General features: G+C 39.6%; 2 protein-coding genes across 6 annotated transcripts in view; both read right to left on the reverse strand.

Moving 5' to 3' along the window:
• The window catches only part of LOC129730598 (protein disks lost), a 590739-nt gene that overhangs the window by 305725 nt on the left and 259066 nt on the right, over nucleotides 1-25948 (reverse strand). The gene's annotated exons all lie outside the window — the stretch shown is intronic.
• Nucleotides 1-25948, reverse strand: part of LOC129730599 (brain tumor protein) — a 283342-nt gene that overhangs the window by 8492 nt on the left and 248902 nt on the right. The window contains exons 1-3 of one of the 5 annotated variants that reach the window (XM_055690053.1): nucleotides 23442-23456; nucleotides 23316-23379; nucleotides 18638-21997 (exon numbers count right to left, since the gene is read on the reverse strand). In XM_055690053.1, coding sequence (XP_055546028.1) covers nucleotides 19008-21752 — 2745 coding nt within the window. In that variant the 5' untranslated portion in view covers nucleotides 21753-21997; nucleotides 23316-23379; nucleotides 23442-23456 and the 3' untranslated portion in view covers nucleotides 18638-19007. Of the gene's footprint in view, nucleotides 1-18637; nucleotides 22331-23315; nucleotides 23467-25948 lie in introns of those variants that run through there. The other 4 variants (XM_055690055.1, XM_055690052.1, XM_055690051.1 and 1 more) reach the window with 4 other exon arrangements.

The following is a 25948-nucleotide window of genomic DNA, read 5'->3' on the forward strand; positions in this document are numbered from 1 at the left end:
TAACGAAATGAGGTGAGGTTTGCTATCGGATCCTTGCCTGAGGGTACCCGCCGCTGCTGTTGCTGCTGCTAGAGATGATTCATCACAGCCAATTCGAACACGGAAGATTGGGTCATTTCTATTTTCGAAAGGGAATCGACATTGGGGCAAATTCAACACAAACTCGTTTGATAGTGCAGCACCACACAGATACATGCGAAGCGTGAAATGACCAATAAGAGAGAGAGAGAGAGAGAGAGAGAGGGGGGGGGAGAGGGAGGGGTGGATGATTCTGGAACGATGCAGGACATCGATTTAAATCCACTAACTGCTCTGGTGATAGAAACGATGGCACACGAGTGAGTTTCGGGCAGCGGCAGACTGTTTTCATCCAACGGAGAAGATACTCGGAAGTTAAATCGAGCGCAGCATCAATGTTGAGAAGCAAGATGCAGTTGACGAGAGAAGAAAACCACGGGTGGAGCTCGAGCAGGGGAGGCGTTCAGAAGATTAATTTGAAATGTGACTAGCGGATATCCGGGTAATAACCGAGTAGTTGCATAGCAGTGAATGATCCGAACATAGAAAAAATTATAATTGCTGCTGAAAGCATCAAAATCATAATCCCATTTTGTCTTCATCTACCAGAGTTGTGAAGTTTTGTATTTGAAGCCTAATTAGAAATGATTGGCAATAATTGATTTTTCTCTAGTTATACTGAGATATTACCGATTACGAAAATCAGACTAATTGGCTAATTGACTAATTGGTTCTTTTGATTACCCCGGTTTTTGAGAGATAAAACATTACACTGGTAAACGCAGGTTTAGCCCCAGAACCTAAACTGGAAAAATACAGAAGATTAAAGCCTTTTAATCATTTCAGTAAATCTTGGTGCTCTCAGCCAGCTCGGAAGTGCGTCAAAAGCCAGCAGAGTAAATGCTCACTGCGTTCGTCGCTTTTATGTTTGCTTCAAAAAAACTTCATTTGGGTCTCTGGAGACTTTACGCACTTTCGAGCTTGCTAAGGAACCCAAAGTTTGGAGGAGTTGTTTTTTAATCATAATCTTACTTTTTCCAGTTTGAGCTACAGGGTGCGCCATAATTATTGCAACAAGAAACAGAGGACCGTGACCCATGTTTTTGGCAAGTAAGAGAAAACTTTTGAAATAAAAATAATTTATTAAGTGAAACAATTACAAAAAATAACAAACAATAACTCATTCAATGTGTCCTCCTTTGGCTCTGATGACAGCTAGGAGACGACGCTTAGGATAAGAGTTGACGACGAACCGAATGTCATTTGGAATTTCCTTCCAGCAAAGCAAAGACTTCTTCAACTCGTCTAAACTTGTTTGTTTTCGTGAGAAGACCTCTGCTTCTATCATCCCCCAAATCGAGAAGTCCGTTCAGTTGAGGTCTGGCGAGTTTAGAGGCCACTTATTTCAATTGTAACGGTCTTTCTGGTCGAAAAAATTAGGACATATACCGAAAAAGTTGAGGATTTGAATCTGAAATCTGATGTCCTGAAGGTAAAGCTTGTTTGGAAAGTTTGCGAGAATGACTGTATTTTAAAGAACTGAATTTGATATTCTTATTTGACTCAATTTCTGTTCGCTTGGCTGATGTACTACATAATATTCTGAAATTTATATTATTTTTCGTCTTCAGGTGGCAAAAAGCAAAATCTGTAGCATGAAGTTGGTCGTATTTCAGACTTAACCTATCACAGATAACTGAGTTGCGCTAGCGTGCACGCAACTCTTCGGATTTGGCCCTAATTTACCCTGCGGTTCTCACTTCCTAGAAAGTTGCGTACGTCGGCCAGTACCAGTTGATTTTTTTTCAACAATAACGTCCCAGTATTATTCCAAGATCTCCATAAACTAGAAGCACCCGACTTTCCAAATAAGTTCATGTATACTAGGACTACGGACTATGTGGTCCCCGTGGCTCTGTGGTTAGCGATGTCGGTGGGCTAGCTCTCCCACACGGTTGTGATATCGGGTTCGATTCCCGATCGAGTCAAGGATCTTCTCGAGCTGGAAGTTTTCTCGACTCAGCACTGGGGCACGGTGTATCGTTGTACTATTCCTACACATACAAAATGTGCCAAAAACTAAAACCTAGTTGAACGAGACCGCTATTAGCCCCCAGGCTAAGCGTGCGATATTGTTTTATACTAGGACTACGTTGTGGCAGAATTCCGGACTTAGCAATTAGAACCAAAAGCTCTTAATCTTCTGAACAACTTTTCTGAAGACCACAATATTTTAAATGGTTCACATTTCACAAGATAAACCTAATTTTAAATACTCAAAACTATATGGTCATTAGCGCCCTAATTGAATTCCATTACGAACTGTATACCAACTAGAAGCCTATGTTCCCTTCAACAACTTTGTCGAAATTCACAACTTTTCTGGTCCGGTAGTGGCGCTGCGAAATCTAACTTTTCAGTCTCACACTTTAGAGAAATGGTGCCTTCAGCAAAGTTGTAGATAGTATTGTCAAAAAAAAAAAAAACTTTGCTGAATACATTTTTCTTCGAACTTCTCCTATTTTGGAGATATACCGTTTTATATCAGACTACACGATAAAATTCAATATTTTTTAGTTCCTACAAAACTGTAGCATCTAGGAGGCAACAATGTCTAGCATACATTTGTATATCATTAAAACCCACAACTTTGAAGAAGACACGAAAAACAGCTTCCACGCAGACCGAGCTATTGGCCAAACATTGTTTTGTTTACTCTTTAAATACTGGTCATTTGACATACTATTTCAAGAAGAAATAAAAAACCTTAAAGAATGAAAATGAGTTTTAGTTCGGAACTCCGTCACTGGAGGCACTGCAAAGTCTAACTTTCTGATCGTGCACTTTAGAGAAGTGTTGTTGTCAGCAAAGACGTAGTTAATTGGAAATTAATAAAAAAAAAATTGTGCTAACCAGACCAGTGGTCCATTAGAGGACGTGGTCAACTCAAAGTAGTTTTACCCTACATCCAAAAATCGGTGTACAAAATATGCAAAAAAGACCATAAAATAACCCTGCAGAAAAAAAAATTAGTGGATTTATTCTTTGATTGGCCTAACAAATTTTTTGAACATACATAGTAATCATGCGCATATAGGATTCATATGCTAGTAATAGACCCCTTAGTAGGTGTATTGAATAATTTTGATGTATGCAACCAGAATTCTTTAAATTCTTGAAGCAGTATTCGAATATTTGACTAACATACGAAGCCTTTTACCTAATAGGGTAAATTAACCTATAGTGGACCGCTTTATTTCATTATCCTATAGTGGACTACTCGAGTGCACTCGTCAGATGAACTTTATTCCTCTTAACATTATTAGGGCTTATAAATGTTTGTGTAGCAGATTGGCTGGAGAAAATGTTTCCCGATGGAAGTTTTCTGAAAATCCCTCGAGTACATTTAATTAACTTGGGGAGTGGTCCACCATAGGAGAATGATCCACTAAAGGTCAATTTTCAGAAAACTATCATCGGGAAACATCTTATCCAATCTATCTGCATCACAATCATTCATAAGTTCCAATTTCTGTGGAGAGAAGTTGAGTTCATCTTGGTGGTCCACAGTAGGAAATAAATTAAAAGGGTTCACTATAGGTTAATTTATCCAAATATTATTGAATCTTTAATTTGAAATAGCTGTAAATGTATTTTTAAATATTTCCACTCTGCTTTCTAGGAGGGTTTTTAATGCATTTTTTAACAGGGTAAATTAGCGTATAGTGGACCCCTTTCCTCTAGTGGACCACCCGCCAGGTTAACTTAATTTATGTTAAAACTCGAGGAATTTTCAGAAAACTTCCATCGAAAAACATCTTTTCCAGACAATATGCATCACAAACAATTATAAGTTCCGATGTATGTTAAGAGAAATTGAGTTAATCGGACGAATGGTTCACTATAGGTTACTAAAGTGAAGTGGTTCACTATAGGTTAATTTACCCCATTTGGCATAAAAATCCCTTTTGGAAAATTCTTTTTACAATTTCAATTTTTTACCGTAAAACTGTCGCCATTTTGAAGCACGACTTCCTGAAGAAATTCGTAGGTCAAATTTTCCCATTTGGCACTTTAGAATAGGGTAAATTAATCTATAGTGGACCTTTTTTCTACAGTGGACCACCCGCCAGATTAACTCATTTTATGCAAAGACTCGAGGGATTTTCAGGAAACTTCCATCGGAAAACATCATGTCTAACCACTCTGCATCACAAACATTCATAAATTTCGATTTATGTTAAGAGAGATTGAGGTAATCTCACGGGTGGTCCACTACAGAGTACAAAAGTTAAAGGGTCCACTATAGGTTAGTTTACCCTAGATCATTTTGTACAGTTGGAAGTTTTATTTAGAGGGGTTCGGCGCAGAGAAGGTAGATCAACCAAAATGACCATAAACTATGTACCATAATTATAAAAAACAATGCAACACATTCATTCATAGTTAGATTCATACATGCAAGAAATTCAACAGCTTCTTAAAAACGAGCGATTTTAGTTTGAGATGTTCTGTGTGGTTCTGGATCGCATAGTGATTAGTTTTCCCCATTTTTCTCACCAATATTTAGGTTAAATTACCCTTTGGCCAAAACACCATGCCGGAGACAAGGAGACTGCGGGTTCAAGTCCTGTCTGGTTGCGGTATATTTTTCCAAGTCTGTATCATATTTTCAGTTCATTTATTTTTCACTCCCCCAGCTGCACACACTGTCTGCCTTTGATCAACCTTTAGTGGATCTTTTTCCTTTAGTGGACCACCCGCCAGATTAACTGAATTTAAACGAAAATTCAAGAGGTTTTAGGAAAAGTTCCATCTGGAAACATCTTATCCAGCCAATTTGCATCACAAACATTTATGATTTCCTATTTATGTTAAGAGAAAATGAGTTAATCTGACGGGTGGTACACTGCAGGTTATTTTCCCTAATTTTACGCATACACGAACAACAGGTAATTGACACAAAATAAGCAACACATCAATTTGAACTAGGTCTTTAATGGGCCCTTAGTGAATCAGTGTTTTCATTATTTTTTATACCCTCACGAGTTCTCCATATTGGAATTTAGAATTCATACTAGGTATTAACATGGTTAAAATCATTGTTGGACCAAACAACTTGCTTAAAAACAATTGAATATATTTTTTCTCTGTTTACAAAATGGTTTACAATGATTACAATGGGCTGTGCTGAATTAAAATTGATCATTTTCTGCATTAAAATTTATCATATTCAACTTATCCATGCAGAAATTGGAAAGACTTAAATCCCCATATCATTCTAAAACAGTAGTTACTCGTTACAGATACTAACAATGGCATAAATATGAGAGTAACAGAAAACAAATGCAAAAATGTACCATTATTATTATTGATTTTTTTAGTTATTTTACAAAATGGCATCCTGTGTTAGAATAACCGTTATTGCATGATATCTATCATGCAAGAAGTGACGAAATGTGCGTGTGCAGTACGGTATGCTAAACGAATTGCAACGAAACATTTTAAATGCTATTTACTGCATAAATGCTTTATACAAAAAAGTTCCTAATTTATTTGATTTTATTTTGACTGCAGTATTGAACGCAACTTATTTGCTTTTGGTCTGTTTTATAGTGGCAAAGTCTAAACTGGCGATTTTAAATTAAAACTACACAGATATGCAGGAAATTACTTTTGTGTCACCTATAAAATTCAATTCCAACCAACAATCTATTAGGAAAACGGATTGTATAATATCAAGGATGCGGTCACTTCGTCCCGACGCACGACGAGTTTGTCGCAACGTAACGAATGGTTTATTGGACAAGGCATTAGTTTTATATGACAAAATGCCGCTTTATATTACCCAAATTGAGTTGTAGTGGACTACTAATGAGTAGTCTCCGGCACTGATTTCTGTGTGAACCAACAATCAATAACTAATCAAGACAAAGTAACACGCAGTATACTACATTTTCTTTGTCAGTCTCCAACAGCGCGCTAATCGGGTCACATTAGCCTTTCAGGCGGGCTATAGAGCAGCACTCAAAAGCGTAGATAATAAACTCTTCATCCCTCCCGAGCAGACCGGCGCGGCGGATTCGCAATGACATTGAGCCACACGTCGAACAGCGCGATTCTCTGCGGTGACAAACTCTAGCTACACACTTTTAAGTGATTATAAAAAAATACTACACACATGCATGCAACAGTGTCAGCCGCCAGTTACCGTTGTCTCCCTCGCCTAGAAAAACCATTAGCTTGGAAGCCATCTGCCGCATCGTTCCACCCAGCCCAAGGTAGGAGAAGCGCAGAGCAGCTGCGGCTAGATGTAGACTTGACGACGGCTTAATCGAAGCGATCATTGTCACCACGAACCTGTATCGCCTCTGGGTGGGCACCTGGGCGCCTATATCCGCTAGTAGTTCACACAATCATCGATTTGAATGCGTCACCTCGCGCGCTATCGTCAACGTAATATTTTGTCAATATTTACACCCTACCCCGAGCGAGCCGCGGCAGTCACACACAGTTCCGTCAAACCTTCATTGCTATCGCTTATAACCGGGCTTATAACTTCGAACAAAGCGAAGAAACGGCTCTTATCTACTATCTGGACTGTTGTTCGGGTGTTACCTAGAGCGTTTCCTACTAATGGATCCGTACGGAAACTAAATCGATTCCGGGGTCTGTTGGGTTATTGGCCTCCCGTAACTGAATGAAATCGGTGCCAGAGTTTGAAGATTTCTCTTTTGGTCTACCCCCTTTCCCCACCATGTTTCCAGTGCGGAACGTAAATCGATTAAGTTTGACATTAAGAATTTTATTTGAACTGCTCGGTTCGGGCACTCGGGCGGGCCAAATCTAATCAATCTTTGTCAACTGTGGTTCTGCACCTAGTCGTGTTTGAAGCGCGCTGCTACCAGTAGGCTCTATTCTCAGCCCTGGCCGGTTTGACGTGGCCCAGATTCTAATTACGCTTCATCCCTTCCGTACTGACGGTTCTAGCGGTTCTAGTGTCGCCTGGCAAATTAAGTGAATAATTCCGGGTCGTGGCGGAGCGGTGGCTGACAAAGTCTTTTAATTTAACATCATTGCCGAACGTACACAACGACCATTCGACTGCCGGGGTGGAGTCGGTGGTGACGACGTGAAGGGGGGGAAGCGTAATTGATGACATTTTCTGCAACTGTCGCCAAACGTACGGCACGTCCTTCGTTTCCTGCACTGCTGCTGCTCTGTGCGAATGTCGATTGGGACACGTCCATGACTGACGCTCATTACGTAGAGGGAAACAGAACACGCGCGCCTGGCCTGGTGGGGATGTTTGCCTGAGTAATGTTTTGAGATTAAGAAGGACGGAATCGGTTCTGCTGTGTTGCGAGGTGACAGTGTTTGCTCAACGAGCGAAAGGTTGTGCGTTCGAAATTTTGTTCTGACGTCAGTTGGGTTTGGGGGGTATTTCCAGTTATCTCTCGTTACACCAACAAATATGACGAACTGGGAAGATGATGAACGCACGTAATGAAAGACCTAAAGTCAATTTGTCTTATAACTTTCAACACGGATTTTTTCGCCACCTTTTTGAAAGGTCAAACCCTGCTGAAAAATACATCAAAGTGATGCAAAAGAAGTTGCAAAAACTGGAAGGCTCTCTTTCGAGTCCTTTTTTCCGCAATGAATGAAGCAAATTGGCGTTCCTACTTTCAGGCATTTTAATCTCCCTAACGATTCACCTGCCAGACTAGTAACGAAATCAATTTTAGCCTGTGTTAACGAGCGTACTAACTTTCTTGCGCTGCCGGCGAAACAGACATTCGACCGGACGATGCCAAATCCTTACCGCACACTATTCGAGCAGCTGGATTTTCAGCCGGAAGGCGACAAAAGTCCTCTCCGGCCGGTCCGAAGTCTGCCCTAATTGAATTGGCCGCTGGGCAAATTAAAATTTGCGTCAATTGCGTCGGAGGTGAAATCCTATCTGTGAGCTTGCTACTGGAGCACCACCAGTCGGTGCCTCCCACCTCCGCGTAGGAGTGGTTTTGCGATTTGCGATAAACGTGCAAATGAAGAACATTCTAGCGTACTATTTTTGGAACGAGTCACACCATATTCATACACCTGTCCGAGAAGTGGGTTTCCTGAATTTAATCACCTACAGGACAAAATGTGCTATGAATTCTGAACGAATAATTTTTGTTGTACAACATGAAACAACTTGTGATTTACATAGAATCAATCACACGCATGTACGTTGTTCTTGATTGCAAGCTGCGTTCCGTTTGCTACAAGTACCAACTAGTCAATTCAAATTGTATAAAATGATTGAAAAAAAAAACTGAAAAGAGTGGAGAGGAAGCAATCAGACGAAAAAAGAACTGCCCATAATCTTTTTGGTACGTGTCATAATTTGCAACACCAATTGCTTCGCCGCACTTCGACCCACTCGCGTTTTGCCCGTCCGACAAACTAGCGTCCAGCGCAAAAAAGAAGTGTCGTCTTGAAACGTGTACTTCGGTGTACTACCGCAGTTTGCAAAGGGAATTATTTTTTCCGGTCTAGATTGGCTGGAATGATACATGTTTTGCATTCGGAGAGGCGGGGTGTGATGAAGCTCGTGTCGGCGCGGTACCATGAAACCCGGAAACGAGTTTGGCTTACGTTGGTTCTCCATCTGGGCGGTTTTTCTCTTAGTGTGTTTTTTCTAGTCGCGTTCGTTTTTCTTCTGGATTATCAAGCATAGGTCGTTCCAAAAATAACTTGCGTAGTTTGAGTTATTGACAGTTTATGCATGAATAATAAACAAATTATATCCTAACTTACGATATAAATAGTGCATTCTGACATTGTGTAATCTGATTGATTTTTCATTTGTTAGATCAATCATAACTAGAGACAGAAAAGTCGTTTTTTTACTCGCCAAAAACAATTAAATTTTTCTGTGCTTCTAAATTGTCTAACAAAAGCTAAGAATCGCAATTCCCTCCACTCTGTACAGTGTAGTAGTAAGTAGTAGATCAAAAATCGCTAAAATATAAAGAAACAGCAATATGCGCTTTTCTTGATATTTAGGGAGCTTCTGATAGCACTACCTCTGAATCTAGCTACGCGCCTCTCCTGAATGAAACAGTTGACAGTTCTGCAACAAGATGGATCCAAATGTGTCACAAGATGGATCCAAATGTGTCCAATAAAAGGAGTGGGTAAAGAATACCCGCAAAGCACTAAGCGTACTTTTCACCAAACGGAGAATATCCGCTTTTTTATGAGGTCAGACTGAACTTCAGCAGTAAAACCAAATACCGTAGGTTTAGAAGGCAATATCAGAGATTTAGGCTTCCCGCACACTGTACAAGAGATGCCAGAACTGTTTAGTGCAACTCCGTAGATTCTAAGGATTCATTCGAACACTGTACCAGAGATGCCAGACGTTTTTAAAGAATGTCTGCAACTGCTCGGAAAAACGAAAAAAAAACTGCCTAAAATCTGAAAAAGATGCTAGCGCATGCAATAGTCTGCAAAAATCTGCACACATTTTGAGAAAGTCTGCGTAAATATAAGGAGACTTTGACAAAAATCTGCAGAAGCTATTGAAAATCTGCGAATCAATACAAATCTGCACACGGAAAAAAAAAATCTGCGTTTACAGACAAATCTGTGAAGTGAAACAAATCCGTAGCTAACGTGAATAAAATCGCACCTCAGGTGAAATTCAATACAATTAATCGCCTGGCTTGTCATGGAGTTAACAATGCCAAGCGCATAATACCAACTGCAGTCATGAAAATCAAGCTTTGCTTTCTACTTCCACAAATTTTCCATGGCTAAAAAATAAAGTACTAATGTACGGCCCAGTAGCGTAACAAGACAAAAATCGTTTCTGAGTATCTCAACTTAACTTTCACGATATAAAACAGGTTCAATTAAATTCTAAGATGGACAATAGTAAGTCAAGCATAGCTCAATAACTATTTTGGTTAATAGAACTTATATAAAACAAGAGTCGCCAAAAAACAGAGTGGGTTTTTTTTTAATCCCTGCTCCTAGAGCCGTTGATCTCCATTTTTTTCAATATTAGGGTTCTGCATTACTGTTTATAAGAGTGTCAATTGAATGAACAAGAAAAATTTGATTTGACTTGACTTGATGTTTAGCAGTAGGGTTCAAAAACTTCGTCTTCTCGAAAAAAGTCCTCATGCAAAATTTCAACTCAATCGAAGTTCGGAAAAAGGAGCCTCAAAGCGGTAAAATTTCGCTTTTTAACCGATAAAAAAATAGAAATTATAAAAAAAATTTATTCCTGTTACTTAGAGAGAAAAACCTCAGCGCTACTCTTTTTTTGTTGGCTACGTTGGTTCGCTACCATGTGGCCGTCATTGTTTCTCTCACGAGAAACAAGGTGTCTAGCATCAGCACTTAATTACAACAAGGGAATGTCGGTAAAATATACTATCTCAAACTATGCAACGGTTATTGTTCTCGAATTGACCATTGACTGAACAACGCAATGCTTTGTGCGTTGCACGGTAAGCGGTATCGCAAATGATAGCAGGAAAACACATCTTTTGCGTCGTTCTCTCCTATTATCTCCCTTCAATTTTCTCCTGCACTCGAATCTCTACTGCAACGTAACCCGTAGTTAGAGTCAGTAATGTGAGCGCGACAAAGCACTGTTTTTATAATCCCGTTTTGATACATGAACAGTTGTTGGTTTAGATAACTCCCTCTCAACCTGCCGTAACAACCCTACAAAAAAAAATACGTGCTTGATTATTTTTGACGAAGATCAACCGGTAAAGTTTTGAGCACAATTGGAGCACTCTGGGTGACCAATTCCGGAACGGGGTGACCATAAGGACAATTTCATTCGATAAATTTTATTTTCATAATTTTACAACTTTTTAATCCGGTTGATCGATTTTTGAACTTTTTAAATCAAATCGAAGGTTATTATTTCTAGATTTAAGCAAAATTCCGAGAAGTCGAACTTGTATGCTTTTAAATGCAAGAAATATGAAATTGAATTTATCCAGGTATGAAATGCACCTTTTTTTCAATTTTCCCCTATATGGAGTCAAATATGCCCTTCAAATTGGGACCAAAAGATATATTTTTTATTAAGCGTAAAAAAAAACGACTCAAACAAATGAGAAAAACAATTTTATGATGAAAAACATCAGTAACTTTCAGTGAAATTAAGATATCAGCATTGCAAATCGTTTGCCTAAAAAGCCCTAAAAGTCGTTTGAAGACAGTTTTGATGTGAAAATTGAAATGAAAAAATTAGAGCAATTACTAGCGTTTTTTATTTGCAATATAGGGTAATCGCTCCATTATTTATCTCAACAGCTAGGTGCACCTATATTCATTTTATTTCCTCAATCTACCGTCAAATTTCTACAAATTTTGAAAGTAAATCTATTTGCTTCTCGATTTTGTAAGGTGGTTGAAAGTTTTACGTTGAAAATTGAGTAAAATTTGACAGTAAATTGATCAAAAAGTCGTGATGAGATGAATATAGGTACTGAATTTAGGAGTGATTACCCTAAATCGATTATTTTTAAAGAGGAAATAAAACTTTTTTTCTACAAAGTTGTTCAGAAGTAACAGAATACAACACTGTAGAACATTTTTAACTCTATCTAAAAGAAAAAAATGTTAGATACTTCATTTCAACGAAAATTTAGGTCATCATAATTTTTGAAGACTTTTGAATGAGCGCTTCATCGTATATACCTACTATGGAGAAGAGAGTTTTTCTATGGAATATTGCTCTTGAGCTCTAGATCCAAATTTCTCCTAAATTCGACCCATTGTGCATTGCAATCAAAATGAAACGGCAACATCCCTAGTAACAATATTGGTTTTATTAAAGTGTTATAGCGCTCAATAAAGCCAAAACAACGCTATAAAACTTTGATAAAACCCGTTTTGTTACTTGGGATATGTCGAAGAAAAAGTGCTCTTTCACCAAGACAACGCTTCCACTCAATTTACCTTTCTTACCCTTCTTATTCGTCAAATTTAGACCCGAGTGACTATCGTTCGTTTTCCTGGTTGAAAATGTGTGAAAATGTGGGATATTTGAAATCCTACACCGAAAAAAAAAAATGTTAAAAAGCAAAACGCGATTAAAAAACAAGTCATCTAAGGGTTCTTGAAACTTAAGTTTTTTCGATAGACAATTTCGCTGTTCAAAACTCTTAGATCATTTTGAAATGGATTATTTTCGAGGAAGATTCACACGTAAAAATTTGAGCACAATTAAAGAACTTTAGATTACCAGTTCCAAAGCAGGGTGACCATAAAAAACGGTTAATTGGACATATTTTTTTCAAGGAAAAATATCGAGAAGTCATATATGTATTAGGCTGTCCCAAGAAAATCGATGTTGAAAAAGTTCAGGTGCTCAGCCCTAAATTAAAAGATAATGTTATTTATAGCATTTTTGTAGAACATTTCGACTTTCTAAAAAAATGTTTTCAGGTTGCTCAAACGTGATATATGAAAAAATGACTTTCTCAAGATACAAAACTCTTTTGCACTTCTTCCAAATCTGTTCGATTCCTACATTTTTCCATATTTTTTTAATTTTTGTAGGGTTGTTTTTGAATATTTTGCATGGTTTAGTTCATCATCGCATTCATTTATTTGACTCACAGAGCCCATTGAAAGTAAATAAAGTGAATTTTTCTCAAAATTTTTAGATAAAACCCTTCAAAACACATATAAAAAAAATTTTTGATAAAGAACTGAAATTTTTATTGCAAAGCAGGATTCAAAACGATGATTTGCATGAAAAAAAAATCCTTGATATCTTATTTTATCTAAGGGTTTCATCTAAAAATTATTAGAAAAATTAATTTTTTTTGTGATGTTTAATGGACTCTGGGAGTCAAATAACTGGACGCAATGCTGAACTGAACCATGCAAAGTATTCAAAAACAACCCCACAAAAATTAAAAAAAAAATATATGGAAATACTTAGGAATCGAACAGAATTGAAAAAAGTGCAAAAGAATGAGTTTGTAGCCTAAAAAGTCATTTTTTCATAAATCACACTTGGGCAACCTGAAAACAATTCTTTAGAAGGTCGAAATGTTCTACAAAAAATGCTATAAATAACATTATCTTTTAATTTAGGGATGAGAACCTTGACTTTTTCAACATCGAGTTTTTTTGGGACACCCTAATATGTATGCTTTTAAATGGAAAAATATGAAATGATTATAATATTTTTGATATTTTGAAATTTAATTAACTTAAATACAACATCTAACATTTTTTGTAAATTCTTTATATTTACAATCAAATGTGCCCTTCAAATTGAGACCAAGAGAATTTTTTTCTGTTTCAAGAACGACAAATAAAAGAAAAAGGCAATTTTCTCTAAATCTTCTAATTTCAAAGATTGAGAAAAACTTTTTTCTATAAAGTTGTTCGAAAGTAACAGCGCTGCAACATTATAGAACTTTTTTTCTCTATATGGTCGGCGTGCGACCAGACCGAGCCAAGCGCCATTTTCTTTAAAATTGAGTTATTAGCACCAGTGGATGTACAAACTGATAATTTATGTTCCATTAAAGAATGAAATCATTTGAACAGTTCATATGCGAGTTATAATAAAAAATCTCTGTAGCACTTCGTGAAAAGAACGAAATTGCGTTTGACCAGAGTGAACCGTAAACACAGTCATGGCATCTAACGAAAGTGATTGTTTGTGATTTAAAAGCAAACTTTGCGATTTATTTTAACCAGTAACTGATTTCTTCGCTTCGGACAGCTCGTTAATGCGACTGTCATCAGAATTAGATAAATAAACAGCAGGGTGGTTTTCGTAGAGCCGAACTTCGTTTCAATGGGCACATCACTTTTTTTCAAGATCTTGTTGAGCCAGACCGAACCAAGTGCATTTTATTTTCATTTGATATTTTTCAAATAAAATTCAATTTTTTCTTGTAACAAACGTCAGGACTGGGTTAATATACGTTAAATCAATAAAACTAGGCAATACCCGCTTCAAAATACCAGAGCATTTCATATTGATACTATCTTAACACTAAACACTGGTGCGCTTTGGCACCAGGAAATAGTGCAACAGAAATAAAGCTTTGCTTGTCTATCAGCTGTATAATTTTTGATACAGATTGGACTGAGAGATAAAGCAGCGTTGATATCTATGTATTACGTTTGACTAGTGAGAAAAGTTAGCTTGTTTAATAGTCAAGTTGATATGTTGTAGTAAATACGTTTGACCAGACCGAACTGAAGACCATTTTAAAAAATTTTTGTTCGACCAGAGTGAACTGAGTGCATAGGTGTCAAAAAGGAAAGCCAAATATTTTATCAATTATTGCTATTTTTCGTGTATTTATGATAACAGGACACTCATTAAGCCCTATTCATTACGTGTTAGCATTGAATTAATGATAAGCTCAAACACGATTAATTTATGGGTGGTCAAACTTCAAATGCTAATTACTCAAAACAATGTGTTTGACGCTTGGCTCGGTCTGGTCGCACGCCGACCATATACAAAGGTAAAAAGTTGGATACTTCAGAGTTAAATTCAAACAGTAGTATGGGTCACCCTATTTTTTTAGAAATTTCAAATAGGCGCTTCAGCATTTACAACTATGTAGGGTAGAGCGGGGCTAGTTGGTCATTTTTGGTCAAAATGTTCTGTAGCTTTTTGTAGGAAACATTATGACAAAAACTCATTCCATTGAAATATCGTGTTAAGTCTATAGCATCTAGAAAAAATCTAAACTGTACAGAATAGCTTATGATTTTGCGGATATTCTATGTTTTTCAAGTGGATGTCAAATTGGCCAACTAGCCCCTCAGCTGGGGTAAGTTGGTCAGGGTGTGGGGTAAATTGACCATTTATATTTCGGAAGGACAATTCAGTTTTCCTTCCTCACTGCATTTACGACAGCCTGTAGCGTCTCAGCGGAATTAAACCGCATACGGATTTTTGTTTATACGTTTGCTTTCCGAAATCCCAAACCATGAGAAAAGTAACTCATAATTGCATGAAAAAAATCGTGTTATTCTGGTTGTTAGTATGGTTGGGAACCAAATAAAAGACAATACGGATTAAATTGAGAACCGGAGCCAAATTCTAGATTCGCATCTGCAATCACAACCAACCACAAAACATATAGCTACATTAGTTTTTTGTTGTTGAGAGCTTGCTTTCGCCGAAATTTTCATCAGGTAGAAGGCATTTGTCGATGCGTTAGTGTACGTTATAGTTGTTTTAGATCAATGACTAAGCATTTATAGTGTGCAATGAAATATTCATCAAAATGACAATGCAATGGAGATAACTTTTACCAAATAGTTTGAACGTTTCTAATAAATGGTTTTGCTAAACAGAACACATGCTGTTTTCGCTTGGATTAGGTTTGCATCACGAAATGCACTGTTCCTGGAATTGAATTTACTTGGTTACTTGAATTCATTTATGATGTGCATATGACCAACCAGCCCCGCTAGTATGTGACCAACTAGCCCCTCATAAGTTAAATATGGAAATTACTTTTTTTTTCTTCATCTATAGTTTATTAGACACGGCACAACATGAAAATTACTTGAAATATATGGAAATAAAATTTTGGCGAAAGTTTGCTTTACACAACTTAAAACTAACGAAAATGACTTTCATAATACGTTGAGCCATGTTCATTTCAATCTGGCTAGCTTTGTTTAGACAAAAAGTTTTAATTTGAAAATCAAGTAGAATTAATGACCAATTTGGCACCAACATGTATTTATTATACGTCCTAATTAAAACTGTACTCCATTTTGTCATTTAATTTCTCTGGTTATCTACTACGTATCACCCATATAACACGATTTTTTTGATACGTAGATTCGAAGATATTCCCATTGACCAACTTACCCCGTAACCAACTAGCCCCGCTCTACCCTACTTTGAAAAGGAAAGTTTTTATATTACTATCGAGCTCTAGATCTAAATTTATCCCAAATTCGGCCATTGTGCATTGAAATCAGAGTGAAACGGCTGCATATGACGGAGAAAAAAGTGCTTTTTCATCAAGACAACACTACCACCCATTTTGTTTTTCTCACCCTCTTCATTCGTCAAATTAAGCCCTGACTGACTGTTACCTGTTTCCCTGGTTGGAAATATGTGAAAATGAGGGATATTTGAGATCCTACACTAAAAAAAATGTTTTCAAATTAAAAAGCAATTTTAAAAAAGTCATCTTAGATTTCTTGAAAATTTAACTTTAGTTAGGTAGAAAATTTTGTTGTTTAAAACTCTTCTGAACCTTTTTAAATTGACATTTGTTCAGGTTTTTCTAACCAAACAAACATTTTTCACGCTTTTACCTGCCTCTTACGTACGGTAATGACAAGGGTTAGAAAAACAGTTGTCAAGTAATGAATTCTAGGAAATCAACTGGATTTTTCAGTTAAAAGAATCGGAAAAAAATTAAATTTGATACTCTACACTGCAAAAAGATTATTTTTAAAATGAATAGTAATGAAAGAACGATTAAAATTTTGTCACCTAAAGCTCTTCTGAATATTTCAAAATGATAGTGCCCACTGCAGAAGACAAAAGTTTTTCTAACAAATACTTTTTCATATTTAGCACTGTTTTACGTTTAAAATGTTGCATATACACGAAAAAAAAGGTTTTAGCAAAACATTGCATTCTTTAAAAGTACTCAAAATACAGATAACTGAATTGTCTACTTAAAAACTTAGGTTCAAAAAGATCTGAGATAACCTTTTTTTTCAATCTAGTTTTTGTTTTTTTACTAATCTCGAAATATTTTTTTTTAATATTTCTAGAAGAAAATTTTGACAATTACCTAAATGAGAACTTTTCTCCAACTCTAGTCATTTTTACCGAATTATAAAAACATCGTTCAAAAACTTCAGACCTTTTCAAATGTTAGTCTAGAGAAATTTTTGAAAAATATATGCTAAGTTGCTTCGTTTAGCGAAGTCTGCACACCCACAATGCTTCATTGAATTCTGATGAGTGTTACTAGTTCCTCAGTGGAGTAATCTTCTTAGTTGAATTGGTTCAAAATAATTAGCGGAAATTATTAGAAAAACAACTACACTTGTCAACACAGGTTTAATCCTACAGCTCAAACTAAAAAATTAGAAGATTATAGCTTTTCAGCGGTTCTTATGAATTTTGGTACTCCTAAGCTTCAGCAAACCTAAGCAAACAGAAAAACGACGAACCCGGTGAACAATTACTCTACGGGCTTTAGACGCACTTCTGAGGCGGCTAAGGGCACCAAAAGTCATGGGAACGGTTCAAAAGCTATGATCTTTAATTTTTTCTAGTTTTTTTTTTTATTTTTCCATCAGTAACATTCGAAAAATCTTTCAGTTTAGTCTGAGCAACGAAAATCTTGACGAAATATTACCACACTTTATCTCCTTCACATATTAAATCCTTGTTAAAGAGTAGTTTGTCATGTTTTCATTACTTAAACAAAGAGTCGACTCGTCTTGGTGTCTCGGAAACAATACATCGTAGGAAAGTGAAAGAGAGATTATCCAACAAAAAAACAGCGATAGCCCCGAAACGCTCATAAAAATTCGAACAGAATGTTTTACATTGAAACGGTCTAGAAAATTTTGCAACCAGTGTGTTTTCTAACCAATTAATAATAATTTTGCAAAACATATTGCTTGATTGTGCGATAAGCTCGGCCTTCAAAAAGCTTCCTCAACAAGATTGGTACAGCTCGAATGAGCAATAAGCAGGGCGCTGCTGTCATAATCGGCTGTTAGAAGGTGGATGGGAAAATAACGCAGGTGCAGTGAAGGTTTTGATTGTAATCGCGATTTGGTTTAAGTATACAGGGAATTGTCAGTATTAGCGAAGCGACAGAAAGTCAAAATAAAAGGAGGTTATAAAACATTTAAAAAAAACATCTACAAGTAGCACGATTGCTCCATGCTATGAATAGTCATCTACGTTCAAAACCTTATAATCTATATTTAGCCCAATATTCCAAATTCCGAAAGCGAAGAGCAGCCATTACTGTTCGGCTACCTACTAAAATTAGTCTTCATCTTAATCGCAACAAATAACCATTACCGCTGCGTTTGTCCAGCAACAGCAGCAGCACTGTTTTGGAGTACCTCGAGACCCCCCGAAAGGAATGGTTAACAACACAAAACCTGGGCGGAAAATCTAAAGAGCCACCAATCGTTACTCGCTCGTGTCGCGTGTGTGTGTGAGGGAACGGAACGGGCGTCTCTTACCACCGGGACATTTTTCTTTCAGCTGTTAGTCCAGTGCAATACGGTAGAAACGGACCCGGACCGGGTGGACCGGGAATTGAAAACTCTCTCGGCTAGAGCCCTTCGGATGGATCTCAGCTGGATGTATAGAGCCTGCTGCTATGCAGTGACTACTCTGCTACACAAAAGGTACGAAAATAGATGCCGGGCGAAGATGATGGCAACGATAATGATGAGGACGACGACGCCAGGGAACATAGGGGCCAACGGAGAAAAGTAAAATGTTGAAACAGCCATCAACAGCGGGGTACTTCTACGATGGTTGGATCCGATAAAGCCTAGTTTTTTTTATGTCGATTCAGGATGGAAGACAAGGTGGTAAACTTACCTGTATTTCAGTTGGAGATTTTCCTTTCGCTCGTTTTGGGTTGCGATTCGAATCCGGTGGTAATCGGAATCGCATACGCACACACACATAAACGCGTGCATACGCACGGCCTTTGCTGGAACGACGATAATGGCGAGGACTAGAGTTGGTTCTGAGTGTTTAGTTTTCTTTATTTTCTGCGGTGCACCTCTTCATCTCACACATCAGTTCGAAACGTTTGACAAAGAAAACTTTTTTTCTGCTGACTTTTCTATACATGTGTTCATTCACTGCGTCTCATATATGTTAAACTTTTCCTGAATTTCACGAAAGAGTTTCTATCGGATTCGATTGATCCGCGCGGTTGCTTGTCGCGCAGATCCTCGCCCCTTTACAATCCGATCGGCGGTACTTGAACGTATCGGTAGATGTACAATCTGTAGTCCTTGCTCGCCAGTACCACGCTGCCATCGTCCATCAAAGCCACATCGAAGCACTGGGCATGTTTGACCTTGCTCTCCAATGCCGACACCAGCTGACCGTCTTGGGTGAAAATGGTCAAATTGAAGTTGTTGTGATTGTCCGCAATAAGAATCTCCCCGCTGGCGTTGATTCCCACTCCGATCGGGTAGTTAGTGATACCTTCGCCACCAATCTGTCGCAGGAACTGGCCTTCATAGTTAAAAACTTTGACACAGTGCGCTCGGTTATCGCTGATAAAGATTTCCTGTTTGTCGTTCACTACCACTCCGTTCGGGAATTCCAAATGTTTACTGCAGCCAAATTTTTGCAGAACATTACCGGACTGGTCAAAGATGATCACTCGCATTACTTTGCACTCCACCACCACGATACGGCCTTTGCTGTCTACCGTAACGCCGCGGGGATGCTGTAAGATGTTGGCTCCAAACTTCCGCACAAACTGTCCGTATTGGTTGTAAATTTGAATTTGGTGCGTCGGAGATCGCTCGGTTACGATGATATCGCCGGAGGTTCTAACGACCGCTACTCGGTTCGGGTACAGCAACTGTCCGTCACGTTTGCCACATTCGCCAAATTGAAACTTGAAGCGGCCTTCCTTATCGAAGATTTGAATCCGATGGTTGTTCGTATCCGCCACGATGATGTCGTTTTGAGCATTCACGGCCACGCCGCTGGGTTCAGTGAATTGTCCCTCCATAACTCCGAATTCACCGAATTTACAGTGGTAAATCATTTTCTGCCGCTTGATTTGCGACTTCGGTGGGAAAATTGACGTGTTCATAAGTTTAGAGCTGAGATCGATCATCGATTCTTGCGGGATGTGATTCAGAGGAATGGTGTACTGGTCGTTAATGTTGTTGAAGATGTCCGTTCCACCGTTGCTCCACTTCTCGTACGGATTCAGTGGCTGGAGCGGTTGAACTTCACCGACAAATGGTCCCAGACTGTTGGCGCTGTTGAATCGTTTGGAGATGATATTGGAGTCGAATGAGGACAAACCTCCACTGCCGCCACCTCCGACACCTGAGCTTTGCGATGGCGATGTGGACATATTCATACCGTTTCCGGTGTTGCCATTGTTGGTGGGGAAAGGTCGATCGATCAAGTGACTACTGTTGCCACCGTTTACCATCAGTGGATTCTGATGGTGGATCAGATTAAGACTACCGGTACTGCTGGACGGGCTGTTGCCATTGGTCATGATCAGGTTAGAGCCGATTACTCCGTTCGAACCGTTGATGGTGTTATTAGTTGAAGTAGGCCGCGCTATAGGCGGTTGTTTTGTGGTCGAGGTCATGTCCGAGGTCGATCGTATGTATCCAAAGGTGTTTCGTACGCCTACTTGGATTGCCTGGTAGTTTGATACAAAATCGAGTTCGTAGGATGACTGCAGATCTTGCGTGATGCTCGGGAAGAGCAATAGCTTGTTTTCCATGAATTTTCGCAGCATGATTGTCTCCGCTAGGCCGGCACATTTACTAAGGCGTTCAACAAACTCACAGCTCTGCAGTACCTTGTCGACCTGATCCTGGCTCTTAGTTAGTAGCACCGATTGGGACATGTTCTTTGTGTTGTAGAAACTTTCCAGCTCCTTCAATAGTTCGGCCTTTCGCTCGTCGAGCATCGAGCGGTAGAATTGATGTGTGTCGGTAATTTCGTTCTGAGCTTTGTGATATTGCACCTGAATTCGCTGCGAGTTGTGTTCTACGTTCTTGATCAGCGCACGTAGTTCCGTTGCCTTGGCACGAACTTCGCTGACGGTGTGCAGCAGGTTTTCGATCTGTTTCGGAGTCGAGTCCGGATTGTGCTCACATTCATGCACTCCGTTCGGATGCTCCATCAGCATGCAGTCCTTGCAAACTGGGACACTGCACGTGCGGCAGAAAAATTTGAGAAGTTCGCTGGTGTGACGTTTGCAGAAATAGTTGGGCTTATTCTGGCTGTTCATTTCAACACCGTTGAAGTTTAGTGCCGATAATTGGCTGTTGAGCTGATTGACGGTCGTTATGGGCAAGTTTCCTCCGCCTCCACCTCCTCCCCCTGTTCCGTTAGATGTCGGTGGTGTTATCACATTATTCATAATGGACTTTACCAGACTGCTGGTGTCGTCCTTGATGGTGAGATTTAGCGAGGTCAATCGATGTGGGGCCGATTCGAAACCATTCATCATTTTACTGCTATTCAGTATGTTGTTAGCTAGCAAACTGCCCTCTAGGCCGCCCAAAACTCCTCCGTTCGCGATCGTTGTCGTAGTGCCGGTCGTTGAACCTGTGCTGGAACTCGAATTTCCAATACGAAACACGGAATGTCCGTCGAAGCAGTGCATAAACTGATGTGCGGTGACACAGTTGGAGCAGAGGAAGTTCACGCAATCGATGCACTTGGCTACTGCATCCGACTGTTTACTTTTGCAGCCGGTGCACCGGGGAAACAATGACTCAGAACTGTTTGACTGGGCCGACTCGAGGCTGGACGCGGTCACGTAGTCGTCACAGATGGCGCTATCACTGGCAGGGGGAGAAGATCCGGTTCCAGAACCGCTCAGTGTGGTCAAGGGCGAATCGGAAAGATAATCTGCAGGTTCACCGTACGATCCAATCGAGTTTGATGCACCGGGTAACGATTCTAGCGATGGCGTAGGAGATGAGGCCATTTTACTGCACACGCATCAATGAATCCGGTTTGGTTTTGCGAGGGGTTTGCGATAAGCAGTTTTTTGTTGTTGTTGTTACAATTCAACTTTACAATTAACTTTTCTTTATCTCTCACTGTTTCACTTTTCGTTTTTTATTACCTTTGCCAACAATCACTCGGTATTATTTTTTGTATTCACCATTAAGCATCTCTACAAATTTTAACAACTTAAAAACGGTTTTACATTTGTTTCGTTTCACTGATCTAGAAAATAAGGGAAAGAAGAAAAAATTCACTTTAATAACACGGCTCGACAACACGAGACCATTTTGGCCTCCCGGGTTGCTTTCCGCAACCCTAGCAGCCCCGCCTGGAACTCCTCACTCAAGCGGTTTCTTTTTCTTCCGAAAATATGCGTATGGTTTTCTCCCTTTCTACTCTTCTTCATTCATCACATTCGATTCTGTGGCGCATTTGATCGTTCTCGGCTGCACACACAAATCCACTAACATACGCACAAGAGACCGGGGTACTCCCTGCTTCTTTTTCGTCGCTGTTCCCGTGCGTAGTTATTTTTACTTTTATTTGTATGTTTATGCTTCCAGCATATTTTTTATTACTTTCAATTGCACTGCGTATCGAGTTTTCGTTTTATTTTTTTTCTTTCTTTCATACAAACGAACCGCGTCGCGTCATTCAAGTCGTCGTATGTAAGGTTTCGACGGTTAGAAACTACGCGCTGTTCTGCTTCTGTGGAAGTTTCGGAACTCTTTGCTAGAACTGCGGTGGTCCTGTTTTTGCCTTTGTGTGTGCACTCCCCACTCATGCGGGTATAGACGGGAAAAGAACAAGCCGAGCCAGACCTGGCCCTGCAGAGCAGGATGCTTGCTTGAAAAACAAAAGAAAAGCGTAAAAAATGCAACTTGGAACGCAAGCAAGCGGAGGTAATGATGAATTGGTCTGGACGGCTGCAGGGAAGATGTTGAGGAATCACTAGTGGAAGAAAAAGATGATAATCACTCGTTTGAAACAGACCGAGCTGGCGGTAAGGAATGTAAGGAAGATAAAAAAGGACGGATCGAGAAAGGGACCATGAATCAGGAAGATCTCAGTTTCGAACAGCGGCTGAATCGTATTAAAATTGTGCGTTATTTCGTTTCTTATGAATCTTGCTACTCGCGCTGACGTTGTTTCACACAAATACACTTTAAAAGAGCTGATTGCCTGCGTTAAATATCGTCCATATTTTCGACGAAGTTTTCTTCGCAGAATTTTTCCATTGGCCATCTACCGAAAACGGCCCCGGGAATAAAGCGTGCAGCTTTTAACCACCACAACTTCTCAAGGTTGTCTCCAGGCAGAAACTAATGAACACGGCCCTTGATGTCGGCGATGACTTTTTCGGTCCACTGCGGAATGAGTATTGCGAAAAACACGCCAAACATATGGTTTGATCACGCGAAGACGCGACAAAGACCGCGTTTCGAAAGCACGTTTTCAATGCTAATTCCGAACCGTGTTTGACGGATTGGAGTGCTTTATTAGACACTAAGCAGCAAAAAACTGATTGTGGATGACTAACTCCTCTCTGTCTGGTTCTGATTTGCAGTAGGACTCTCTCTACTCCTCTATGAGTGAGCCTTGCACTGCAAGGAGAAAGAACTGGCTATATTTTGCTAATAGTTGATGCCGAGCACACAAAACTCACTGTTACTCTCGTCGAGTCTGCAGTATGACTAGCAGCCGTTGAGCATAAAATGTGCTGGAAACCAACAAAAGCTGCCTTACCAAGCCAGTTCCATCCACACTAACACAACCGAACGGGCATCAGAGCGCGCAGAAAACATGGGGTGTGTAGTATGACACACAGTACCTGTTTATCCACTCAAGTTCTGAGCTCACTCGGCTTCTTGTACCCAGGCAGGCAGCAAAGCGTTCTCATTTTTGTGGACCGTTGTTCGTTTGTGTACGTTATGCTATCATCGAACCATGCGAGGGTAAACAAGAGCGCGCATCATGCCAAGCGGCGGGTAAGAAATGCCGACCGCCGTCATTTACGATCCGTCATCGTGAGTGCCGGATACTCAATGAGCCCGGAATATGCAGCACACGCACACACACCGAGCACAGAAAGTTTGCTTCAATGAGCGTACATGTGCGCGTCGTCATGTTTTTTGTTTACACCGCAACCCAATCCAACCAAGCCAAAGCACCCCCTAGCAAGCGGGAGAATCGTTACCACTATACTCCAACCGTCACTATAGAGAGAGTACCTACCAACCACGGTGTATTTGTGAGACCGTTCCGACTCGGGGAATTCTAGACACCAACACCAACACTTGGGAGCCCCAAAGTTCAAAAACACTACGCGCGTTCTGCTTTGCTTTTTCCCCATGACTAAACAAAGAATGTATCGAGCACACTCTCGCCACCCACCCACCACCCCAACTCCTGCGTCGACGACAACGACGACGGCGGCGGCGGCTGCTGCTGTGGCAGCGAACAGCAGTTTGACGATACGAACTTCCTTTCTTTTTGGACTGGGCCCCGCGCACCCACCCTAGCGTAGATAGCAACGCCATACCCGGAATCGTTTATAACCATCCATCGACGATATCCAAGTGCACTAAGCAGCGGCTGTGGCGGCGGCGGCGGCGGCGATCAACAGTCTACGATTTGTCGTTCGTGTTATTATTGTTATTCTTGCTGCTGTAGCAGCAGTAGTAGCAGCAGTTGGATTGAATCACAGCCAGAAAAGCGTGACAAAACTAGCGTCACGATGTACTGCAGTTCAGTTCAGAACACTGGCCGTAATTTCCATCGCTACCATCAAGTGGAACTCAATGAAAATGTTATCTTCGCATAACGCAATTATTCGGTTACCGAGAGACTAGTAGGTATATTTTACAAACAAAATCCTTAGAAGGACCTGTTTTTCTTTTGTTTGAGTTCAATAATAATAAGCTAACCACTCGAGCAACCAGTTACCAGCCAGTAGGTATGAAAAGTACAATCATAGCCTGAACGGCTCTCGGTGGAATTTTACCGACGAAATTTGAAATATCTTTTTATCTTATTCTTTCTACAGTGTTTTTTTTTCTCCTTCTCAGAACCGTCCTTTTTCTTCTGTAACGCCGTTCCGGACGCCTACACTCGCCGTCACCGCGCTTCTGGTCTGGGGTTTCGAGTTCTTGAGAATGAAATGTTCTTAGGATTTTCGTACGAAATGATTTACTGAAGTTTTATCCTTTAATAACGGTTATATTACTGTCGGCCGTGATCCTGTTGCTTTTTACGGCTGTGATCGCTGCTTCGTTTCACAGTTGAAGTAAAGAGGCAGAAGAAGGTGCCCATGAGTGTGTGCATGTGCCCGCTCGCTCTCTTTTCGAGCCGGTTCCGTCTCGGTTCTAATAGCCAAAAAGCCATTGAAGTAAATAGGCAAAATGTAATTTGCCGAAAAGGTACAATTTTTTTTATGGACGGCGGTACGCCACGTTTTGCATCCCTGGAAGGATGTTTGATTGCGAACCTGATGTACTTTTCAGGATGAATAATTGAAGAGGATGATAGCGATAAAGGTACTTTGCCTCAATGATAACCTTTTTTGTCTACAGAGATTCAATCTATGTTTTGAGTAGCTGCGATATGAGTGGCGTAATGGGAGGTTTATAGATATTGCGCCGCTAATACTTTTGTTTTCGTGCAGATATAGAGATTTTACTTGCTATCGTTAATGCGAACAGTTAAAATAGAACATTTCCAGGGGAACCTTTATTCTATGAAATGGTTCTTCAAAGTTTAAGGGGTTGTAGACCTTTACGCTGGAGAGAAATGAGAAAATCCTGGATTTTGAGGATGTGTAACCATTTTTTTAATTCATTAAAGTTCAGTTTTCTAACAACGAAAAAAACATTTGTTCATAAAAATATCGATTAATAGAGAAGGGTTTTTACGATGGAGACTCAGTGAGTTGTTCCGTATCTGTGAACGATCATTTTTATAGGTATTCCGTTTTTATTGCAAACGAGAACGTTTTTTTAAATACAATTTGAAGCGCTAAAATTTTATTATAATTTTTTTTTATTCGGCAGAGTAAAAAATTGTCCAATAAAAGTGTTGGTTCGAAGACACACAACGTAATAACGAACATTAAAATAGAAAAATGAAGAATAATACCAGCTGAGTAGTTTCTCCGCAATCCCGAAATAATTATTG

This window comes from Wyeomyia smithii, chromosome 3, assembly GCF_029784165.1.
Source record: "Wyeomyia smithii strain HCP4-BCI-WySm-NY-G18 chromosome 3, ASM2978416v1, whole genome shotgun sequence".
NCBI classification, from domain to species: domain Eukaryota; kingdom Metazoa; phylum Arthropoda; class Insecta; order Diptera; family Culicidae; genus Wyeomyia; species Wyeomyia smithii.